The sequence below is a fragment of the Notolepis coatsorum genome (assembly GCF_963971535.1).
Source record: "Notolepis coatsorum genome assembly, chromosome: 11".
Taxonomy (NCBI): domain Eukaryota; kingdom Metazoa; phylum Chordata; class Actinopteri; order Aulopiformes; family Paralepididae; genus Notolepis; species Notolepis coatsorum.
Genome location: NC_140175.1, coordinates 84,245,587 through 84,256,986, shown reverse-complemented (window position 1 = coordinate 84,256,986; position 11,400 = coordinate 84,245,587). Strand labels below are relative to the sequence as shown.

Below are 11,400 nucleotides of genomic sequence, written 5' to 3'. Positions count from 1 at the left end.
TATGTGAGAAAAATATTCTGATGTTGATAATGATGTCTACAATGTTTTACTATTTTTAGATTATCATTGTTAATTGTGATTGTCATATGTATCTCATGTTGTTATGTTTTGTGTTTTCTGTTGTCTTTCTGTGTGGACCCCAGGAAGACTAGCTCGCCACTTAGGTGACAGCTAATGGGGATCCTTTTAAACAATAAACAATAAACAAGCAGTGTAATTTACACTATAGAGCACAGACTACAAGCAGTGTAATTTACACTAGAGCAGACTACAAGCAGTGTAATTTTGCAGTTACAGTAATTGTCCACCAGATGACAGTGTAGGCCTAACCCATATTGTCGCTGAGTCCATAGCCTGTACACTGTCTTGGTGAGTGTATTTATTCCTCTCTGCTAGATCTAGGCATGGATTGCATCGATTTCATGTATAGTGCAGCACTAGAGCGTATTGCTGCTATTCTATGCATCTGTTTCATAAAGTGTCATTACAGAACAAACATACATTAAACAAATTTACATGCATTTGTGTATTCAATACTGTGATTATTACACACGCACACATACGCACGAACACTGCAATCACTCAGTAATACGTAGGAATCGGATAACTCCTAGTTTCCTCAGATTAAATGGAAAGTGTATTTTCCAAAATGTATTCAGGTTCATTAATGTGCTTAGTCTATCATCATCGTCATCATCATCATCCGCAGCCACGATCAATCATTACGACGGTATTTCAAAAATAGTGTACATTTAATTGAAGTGTTAATCTCAAAGTCTTTAAATGGCTCCTTTCCCCTTCAAACGTGTCAGTGTTCCAACAAATAGCCTAATACAATAATAATTTGCCAACGCATTCGTGATTATTAATAATATAGCATTTGGATTACCCCCAACACGTCGTGTGTAATGTTGTAAAATGTTACTCCCAGTCTGAATGAATGAATGAAAACTTTATTTAACAGATTGCAGAATGGGTACAATACAGTACGGCTCAATACATACAATTGTTAAGGGGATGCAGACCTGAGAAAGACGTTTGTCTTGTTTCCATCAGGGTCCCCCATTTTCAATTCATATTCAGCCAAAGCATTTAGAAAGAGTATCGGCTAAACCGACAAACATCCCATTCAAGCCCACACAGGTCCTGCAAGTTCAGGGGGCAACAGACCGACTATAGTTTCTCTTTTCCACGAGTTGCTTCAGAACGGAGCGCAGCGGGAAGTTCCCAAGGCAACAGCAAACCGACACGAGTGAAAAGAGGCTGATTTACACGAACGAGGCATCAACCTGTCAGCAACGCTTAGAGTCCATTAGGGATGTTATAGCTCAGAGTCTACAGGCTGCTGCTAATGTAGGATATTAATTATTAAAGAGCTCAGAGTCTACAGGCTGCTGCTATTTATATAGGATATTATTATAGGGATGTTATAATATAGAGCGCTCCCGACACTCACCTTCTTGCGCGTCTTTTCAATGGGATCTAATACTCTCTTCAAAACTGCAGCCGGAGAATCAGTTTGAGTAAGTGATGTTTACTAATTTTCTTCTCTCCAGATACATGTTTTCCAGAGTCATGTTTACTGTATAGAATACGGTAAAGACCGCGGAGGCATGCAATAATATTAAGGTTTAGAGCTGTACTGTCTGTAACTACCAATCTAAACGCAGACGGTGAGTAGGCCGATATATGCAGTTGAATTATAGCAGTTGGCGGTAATGAAATGGTCTAATTATTTTGCTTCCAAGTGAATGAGTTTTCAACTGAGTTCAGAACGAGTGACATTTAGTTTACTAGAAGGAGATCAAGCTAATTTTAGATGACCGATGAATCATATGATAAAGTGCAACATGACTACAGTCTGAGCAGCAGCTCAGCAATAATAGCCTAATGTCTGTTAACGTTTTAGCCTTGGCTTTATGCAACAGGTGGCCGCGTTGCCACTTAATTATTGCAGGTGTCAATGCATCTTGTCCCAAATGCAATGCAATTTTTGCTACAAATAGTACAACGTGTGAAAGTGTGCTACTGTCTGTCACAAACGTGAGAGTAGTTTTATTAATATTATTATTATATATATATTAATTTTTTCTTTCTTTCTTTTCATTTTCTGAGAATTACAGTCAGTGAGTGAGTAGCCTAGCTATAAACCAAAACCATTGTAGCATTTACATTTCAAGTGGCAGACTTGTAAGTGTGGGGTAGCACTTTAAAGCATGTTTATGTATGTCTGTGTTGTCTATTTTAACGCTGTGTTGTACTGTATGTAATGTGTGTTGTGTTGCCTACTGCTTGTTTAGTCTAGTCTCAGTAGTGTTTGCAGTGTGAGCTTCGTGTTCATTGTGTTTGTCTCTCTTACTGTAGCTGTGGACACTAACTCTCCTCTGCTGGCCTTGCTTGGTGTGATACAACACAACACACGCATCCCCTGCCTACAAGATGCATATGAATAGTTTACTGAACCGATGGAGTAAGTAACATGCACACGCACACATACACACGCCATTTTATTAACCTTTCCAATCCTGTCTCTTTGGTCTCTCCATTTTCTCCCTACCTTTACCCCCTCTCTTTCTCGTTCCCTTTCTCCATTATCTCTCTCTCTTTCTCTCTCGCTCTTGCTCTCTCTCATAACTTTTTTCTTTCTTTCGTTCTCTTTCTCTCTCTTTCTCTCTGTCTCTCTTCTCTGTTTATCTCTTTAATTGTCTCACTCTTTTTGCCCCTTTCTTTCTCTTTCTCTCTCTATTCTCTGTCTCTCTCTTTCTCTCTCACTCACTCTCTCTGTCTCCCACTCCTCTCCTAACAATTACTCAGTGTTTCACCACGATATATATGTGTTGTTTTTTTGTGTTTTGTGTAGCCTAATAGATGTAGACCTAATGTTGGTCCATGCAAACCAGTTTGCTCTCGGCTTCAATCCAAATATAACCCCCAGTACTTGTTGCGATTTAAAAGTGTGTGTTACTTGGATATATCATAATGTACTGGACAAATACGGTCTTTATTCTATTTCCATGTGCAGTCTTATACACTGTTTTCTCTTTTCACACTCAAAAGTAGAATTTACTTTACATTCACATTACGTCTTAATTCAATCTTTCAAGCTTTTGTCTTGAGTATTACAAGTTACATAGTTGCGAGTTGTAGTATGATGGGAACGGAAGGAACCCCTTTTGATATTAAAAGTGAGTTTTCCAGCAGTGCGAGGCTGTAGTTGAACACTGTCCTCTCCCGCCTCTTCCTTTGACGCCGTGCGAGGAAACCTCTGCTGAGTCCGAAGTGACGGCTGCTCTTCTGCTCTCTCTCTCTCTCTTACAGCAGGTTATATAATACAACCCGTCTCTGCAGATGCTTCACATTCAGAGGACGGAGGTTTTTATCCCCCTACTGAAGTATGGGTTGTCGGATGACACAGGCTATACTTAGAGTGCCACGCTCTGCTGAAACGCACAGGCTACTAGGTTTGTGGTATTCTGAAGTCGCGGGCAGGTCATTCCCTCATAACAGGGCAAAGGGAGACAGATGTAACGCAATTATTTTCTTGACTGGCTGTTTTGTTTGGTTTCGCCTCATACGTTTGTGTCATGTGAGTTGAGGCTGATATGTTTCATCAATCTGCATTTTTGCAATTTGATATCATCTGTTGAAATGGTTCTCAGTGTTGTCTGTATTATTTGGCAGGCTGGGGCAAAGTTGGTTGAACAGTGGATCAGATTGTCTATGCGATGCAAGACAAGAGTCATTGTTAATGTGTTATTGCATCAGTTTGGGGAAACCATTTTGCGGTGGGTCCTATATCGTTGTGGGCCGCCACAAATAAATCTATATCTGGGAAACTCTTATTGTTGCACAAGGGACCCTTAGAGGTCACAGTCTGTCACTGGCCTCAGTACAGTTCAGTAGCTGGGGGCCTACAGTTCAGTATATAGTCCAGCAGGTGGTGACCTACAGTTCAGCAGGTGGTGACCTACAGTTCAGTATAAAGTCCAGCAGGTGGTGACCTACAGTTCAGTAGCTGGGGGCCTACAGTTCAGCAGGTGGTGACCTACAGTTCAGTAGCTGGGGGCCTACAGTTCAGTAGCTGGGGGCCTACAGTTCAGTAGGTGGTGACCTACAGTTCAGCAGGTGGTGACCTACAGTTCAGCAGGTGGTGACCTACAGTTCAGTAGGTGGTGACCTACAGTTCAGCAGGTGGTGACCTACAGTTCAGCAGGTGGTGACCTACAGTTCAGTAGGTGGTGACCTACAGTTCAGCAGGTGGTGACCTACAGTTCAGTAGGTGGTGACCTACAGTTCAGCATATAGTTCAGCAGGTGGTGACCTACAGTTCAGTAGCTGGTGACCTACAGTTCAGCAGGTGGTAACCTACAGTTCAGCAGGTGGTGACCTACAGTTCAGCAGGTGGTGACCTACAGTTCAGCAGGTGGTGACCTACAGTTCAGCAGGTGGTGACCTACAGTTCAGCAGGTGGTGACCTACAGTTCAGCAGGTGGTGACCTACAGTTCAGCAGGTGGTGACCTACAGTTCAGCAGGTGGTAACCTACAGTTCAGCATATAGTTCAGTAGGTGGTGACCTACAGTTCAGCAGGTTCAGTTCAGTTCAGTTCAGTAGGTTCAGTTCAGGAGGGTCAGTTTAGTTCAGTTCAGTAGGTTCAGTAGGTTCAGTTCAGTAGGTACAGTTCAGTTCAGTAGGTTCAGTTCAGTAGGTTCAGTTCAGTTCAGTAGGTTCAGTTCAGTTCAGTAGGTTCAGTTCAGTAGGTTCAGTTCAGTTCAGTTCAGTTCAGTAGGTTCAGTTCAGTAGGTTCAGTTCAGTAGGTTCAGTTCAGTTCAGTTCAGTAGGTTCAGTTCAGTAGGTTCAGTTCAGTAGGTTCAGTTCAGTAGGTTCAGTTCAGTAGGTTCAGTTCAGTTCAGTAGGTTCAGTTCAGTTCAGTAGGTTCAGTTCAGGAGGTTCAGTTCAGTAGGTTCAGTTCAGTTCAGTTCAGTAGGTTCAGTTCAGTTCAGTTCAGTAGGTTCAGTTCAGTAGGTTCAGTTCAGTTCAGTTCAGTAGGTTCAGTTCAGTTCAGGAGGTTCAGTTCAGTAGGTTCAGTTCAGTTCAGTTCAGGAGGTTCAGTTGTATTTGTATTTATTTATTAACACAGTTAAACAAAAGTAAAAACAATACATAATAAGTTATATAACCATTGTGAAGGAGAAGTTAGAAGCATAGAGGCTTATCGAGAACTTCCCCTGTTTTATAAAATCAAACATACAAAAATATACATATTATAAAATACCAGAATACATTCAAAAGATACGTGTTAATACAAACATACATACACACAGTACATACATGCATATACTGTATACTGCGTACATAATAATGTATAACAACCCACCCACCTGCCTACAAACCTACCCACCCACATAACCAAATGCATACCTACATGTATGACCTATTTATCTATCTACTACTTTTGGATATGAGAATTTTTTTGTAGTTTGCTTTAAAAATAAGCAGAGATGGAGTTTTCCTCAGCATAGGATCAGCTGCATTCCAAAGATTGGACCCACTATACCTCACTGAGAACTGCCTAAGTGAAGTACCACAATAAGGTATATGCAGGTCCCTGGACTGACGTGTGTCACATATGAATGAACATCTGAATTAAAAGAAAAAAAACGATTAAAACCATTTGGTAGATTGTGATCATGAATGCATTTGTACACAAATATACATATTTGTAAATAATTAACCTCAGACACAGTCAGAATGTTTAGTTTCTTGAAAAGAGGAGCAGATGGTTCAAATCGATCTGAGAGGGTTGCCAGTCTAACAAATCTTTTTTGAAGTAAAATAATCTTTTGAAGATGAGATGAATGAGTGCTAGCCCATATTATGTTTCAATAAGATATGTAAGGAAAGATAAGACTATAATACAGAATTAAAAAACAACTTCTATTTATCAATGAACACACCTTCCTAATTATACCTATTGACTTCATTGCTTTTTTACAAACATGATCAATGTGTTTTTTCCAATTGAGATTATCATCAACGGTTCAGTTCAGGAGGTGGGGGTTAAACGTGCATCGCCTACTCTGAGAACCAGCAGTAAATGAAGGTGTTTGTGCTTCACTGACGCCCACAAATACGTGACTGATGACTGATTATTGATAAGCGTGTACTTACCAGTAGTAATCTGTAATTTGTATCCCAGTTTGAAAGTAACCTTCCCTGCCCAGTGTGTCCCACAGATTCTTAGGATATTTGTGGTGCTGGTGGTGTGGTGCTGTGTTGGGATACACAATCAACAACAGTGGGAAAACAAACCGTGTACACAACAACAAGCACTGTAATTGTTTTTCTGTCAGGCTGGAACAAATATTTGCCCGTCTAATATTGCGGTGGACGGACCAACGCAAATACATGCATGGGAATCACTTTGAATACACGTAACATTTTTGATTTACTGTACTGTACTCGGATCCAATTTTATATATATCGCTATAAAGGGATGTAATTCCCAGCTGGGAGTTGTTGTTTGTGGTACAGCCTGTGTGACTGCAGCACATGGAGCCAAAGTAGCTGAATAAATGTGTGTAGGTCATCTGTGCGGGTCAGTCTCTGACCAAAACAATGGAGGAACAAGGGCCCTGATTCATGCGGGCGCTTAGAGCCCCGCCGCTCATTCCCAGGGGTATTGGCACGCAGTGCAGGCCTCGTGTGAACCCAGGTTTGGCATGACAACAAGCAGGGTTACTGGAAGGTGACACACCACACATCAACTCACTACGTCTCTCCAATAATCAGAATCAGAATCAGTTTTTTTATTGTAGTTTACACATACAAGGAATTTGATTTGGTCATTTGGTGCAACATTAACGGATAGACAACTACGGTAGAATAAAATAAAAGGTAGAATAAGATCAAATGGAATATAAACTAAATAAAAATAGAAGTACTATAGAATAGAATAGAATTATAAAATAAAATAGGCCGGGCGGCTGGGTGGCGCAGCGAACACTGCGCTCGTCACCAACGCAAGAGACACCGGGTTCAAATCCGGCTGTCGGCGTTGCCTCCGGCTTGGGCCGGCCGTCATACTGGCTCAATTGGCAGAGTCAGCGGGTGGAAGTCAATGGGTGTTAATCTGGACATTGTGGACAGCGACTCCTACAGGTCGGTTGGGGGACGCCTGCACAGCAGAGACAGGAAATAGCGGGGGTAGTGTGAGCCTCCCACACGTTACTCCTCGCCAATGAGAGTCCGCGCTGGCAGGTGAAAAGATGTGACAGGCTGCCTCCTCGTGTACCGGAGGGGACACGTGATGCAAGGCTTCTATCCTCCCTACGATCGACCTGTGGGGGGCATATGCGAGCAATGTTCAAGACAGGGGGACGGCGGCTGATTGGCGCAGTGGGCAAGGTGCTCGCCACTAACGCAGGAGACGCTGGGTTCGAGCCCAGCTCTCTGCGTTGCTACCGGCTGGCCGGTCATTCATACTAACACACATTGGCAGTGTTAGGGGTGGGAAAGCAGTGGGTGGGGATTTGACGTTGTGGACAGCGACTTCTACAGGTCGGTTTGGTGACGCCGGTGCGACGGAAGCAGGAAGTAGCGGGGGCAGCATGAGCCTCCCACGCGTTACTCCTCGCCACTGAGAGTTCGAGCTGCTGCGGTGAAAAGATGCGACAGGCTGCCTCCTCGTGTACCGGAGGGGACACGTGATGCAAGTGTTATGGATAGTGTTGTCTGAGGACCCAATCGCGGAACAGAACGAGGAGAGAACAGGCAGACGAGTGGAATGAGACGTGGAGCCAGGGGTGAAGTGTAAAAATGTTCTTTACTTCAAAAAGGGTAGCAACCAAAACAAGGAATCTCATAAATGAGAGCAGGTACAAAAACAACAGAGGAACCACAGCAGAGCTGGTAGGGGAAGGCACAACTAATCTACAAAATAAACACTAATAAAACGAGACTGTAAAAACGAAAACAAAGATGACAATACAAACTGAAAAACTAGACTTACTGAAAATAGGGAGACAAGGAACGAATGACGAGGGTAACAGCAAGGACAGGATACTCAGGAAACATCAAGACAGGGATCTCAAAACAGTGAACTCCAATAATGAACCGACAATGGAGGACAGGAAACACACAGCATATATAGACAGACTAATTAAGACATGGGACACAGGAGGGCTAATTACCAACGAGGCACACATGGGGAGAAACACAAGACCAAACACTCTGGGGAACTAAACAGGGAAACAAACAAAACTAACCACACGAGAAAAGACTGAACAAGACAGAGTAAACAACCACCATACAAGGGACAAATAAAACAATTAACAAGGGAACAAGACTAAAGATATCACAAGGTTAAAACACATGGGAGACAACAGAAAGGCCAGGAATAAAAGTATGTCCAAAGGTGGGGGCTGGTGAGGAGGAGAGGAAAGTCTATGCAAGGGTGGGGGCTGGTGAGGAGGAGAGGAAAGTCTATGCAAGGGTGGGGGCTGTTGAGGAGAGGAGAAGGTCCCAGGGACAGGCAAACCATCACAGCAAGGCTTCTGTCCTCACTACAACCGACCAGTGGGAGGCATAGTCTAGCAACATTCAAGACAGGGGAGGGAAGAATTGGATAATACGAAATTGGGATGGGAGAAAAATAGAAAATGGGGAGAAAAAGTGGATAAAAAAAAAGACAGGGGAGGGGAGAATTGGAAACAGCGAAATTGGGATGGGAGAAAAATAGAAAATAAGGAGAAAAAGTGGATAAAAAAATAGGCCAGGGCTGTACAATTGTGCATGATGTGGTCGGGTATATACACTAATTAGAATAAAAAGGGTAATGTGCAAAAAGAATGAACAGTGAAGTATGAACAAGTATGAAGAGTGTATATACAAAACAAATATATAGTCTATCTATCTATCTATCTATCTATCTATCTATCTATCTATCTATCTATCTATCTATCTATCTATCTATCTATCTATCTATCTATCTATCTATCTATCTATCTATCTATCTATCTATCTATCTATCTATCTATCTATCTATCTATCTATCTATCTATAGAAAAAAAATTACTTTGCCATTTCTCTGTGATTGCACACACACACACACACACACACACACACACACACACACACACACACACACACACACACACACACACACACACACACACACACACACACACACACACACACACACACACACACACGTCTGCCCACAACGAAAGGCTTCCTGCCCAGTGCACTGCCTACACAACTGAACTGAAACGGCTTCAACGGTTGCATAATATAGTTGATGCTGAGAAACATCTTCTTTGACAAAGTCTAGTCTTTCCATACTGAAAGAGAGCACGTGTAACATGTTAACAAATAAAAGAAAGGTCACTTGAGTTTCTATACTTTTTAGAATACAGAATGATATATCTTTATTTTACTCCCACCTCTCTATTCTATTATCTGTCTGTTAATGTCTGTTCGCTAATGTCGCACCGAAAACTACTTGGCAATAAAGACCTTTCTGATTCTGACTCTTGTAATGGAATTAGCCTGCATCTCAATGTTGTGCAATGAGCCAAAGCAATATTGTTCAGTAAAGGTAGTGGTATTGCATAGAATAGACTGAAAAACAGGGCATGGCTTGAGTGGTGCTTACTACCCTTCTGTCATGTCTGGTTGACAGTCGACGCCTCCTCAAGACAATCACACCAGGTCCCAACTAGAGCTGTCCACCATGACTGAAGACATTATTAGTTGTAGGAGTTTGTCGACTAATCAATTAGTTGATTTAATCAACAAATATGTCAAATTTCCCACATGCAGTCATATAGAAGGAGCTCTTGAAATCTAGAGTATACCGGAGACGTGCTTATTGCGTTTCATGCTCAGGAACTGTGCTGAGCAGCTGGCCGAGGTCTTAACTGACATCTTCAACCTGTCACTAGCCCAGGCAGGTGGTCCCAGCGTGGTTTAAAAACACCTCCATCGTGCCAGTGCCGAAACGGTCCTCTGCCACAAGCCTCAATGACTTCTGCCCTGTTGCACCCACCCCCATTATCATGATGTGCTTCAAGAGGCTGGCTCACCTCAAATCTGGCTTTTCACCCTCACTGGAGATACACCGATTTGCCTACTGTGAGAACAGGAGCATGGAGGATCCTATATCTCCTCCAAATTCCTGGGAGTCCACACCTCTCTTGTACCCTCAACACCTCGTCACTGGTCAAGAAGGCTCACCAGCAGTGATGCCACAGATTACTTGTAAAAATAATCTGATTACTGATTACTCCTTTAAAAAGTAATCTAGTTACTTTACTGATTACTTGATTATCAAAGTAACTAACTAGGTTACGAAGTTGTCGTCGTCGTCGAATGACAACATTTTTATTTATTTTTAAAATAATTCTTTATTGAAAGTGCATAATGTCATAAATCATGATTGGCTGCTCAGACAGGTCATCATGAGACGTCATCAGCCATCAGGCCATATAAGGTCACAGCTGTCCTCTGCTCAGGCACTCTAGGACAGTGGTTCCCAAACGAAAATAAAATAGAAAATGTATATAATATCATTTTAATTAAAAATACAATTGTAAAACCGTTGTGTAATATAAAACATGGTATTATAGTTTGTTATTCTCATGTGTGTGTGGCTGTGTGCGTGCGTGCGCGAGCGCACGTCCCATCTCCGGTCTAGCTGACTGTACCCCTGGCTCTCTTATCAGCATTATGAGATAGTAACTAAATAGTAACGCACAGCCACTTGGAAAAGTAACTGTAATCAGATTACTGGCTTGTAAAAAGTAACAAGTTAGATGACTATTTACTGAAAAAAGTTATCAGATTAGAGTAACTAGTTACTTAGTAACTAGTTACTGGCATTACTGCTCACCAGTGTCTCTTCTTCCTGCAATTGAGTCTGTTCATCACAAAAGGAAGGCACACAGCATTGTCAAGGACACCTCTCATCCCAATCATGGACTGTTTGCTCTCTTCCCCTCCGGGAGGCGCTACAGGAACCTCCGCTCCAAGTCAAGCAGACTCAGGAACAGCTTTTTTCCCCCTCAGCTGTCATCTCCATAAACTCTTTACCATGATGACAGCCCTCCCCATACCATACCTGTATATACCTGTATATACCATCTGTATATACCATCTATATATATTGATATATATATTTTACAGTATATATATATATATATATATATATATAGATATATATATATATATATATTATATACACATCTGTCTTTGTCTGTACATACCTGCATACAATCCTTTTTACATATCTGTAGAGGCTATATCTGTACACATATCCCTTACCTACTATTACTAGTTACGCTGGTGGCCAGTATGACTTACTACCATTGTGTCTTTATGCCTGTATCACTGTACATTAATA

General features: G+C 41.9%; 1 protein-coding gene across 1 annotated transcript in view; it reads left to right on the top strand.

The window, feature by feature from the left end:
- Positions 1-1,163: 1,163 nt before the first annotated feature.
- Positions 1,164-11,400, top strand: part of LOC311236669 (dual specificity testis-specific protein kinase 2-like) — a 117,458-nt gene continuing 107,221 nt past the window's right edge. Inside the window, exons 1-2 of the mRNA XM_084324381.1 lie at positions 1,164-1,523; positions 2,365-2,470. Coding sequence (XP_084180507.1) covers positions 2,440-2,470 — 31 coding nt within the window. The 5' untranslated portion in view covers positions 1,164-1,523; positions 2,365-2,439. The remainder of the gene's footprint in view (positions 1,524-2,364; positions 2,471-11,400) is intronic.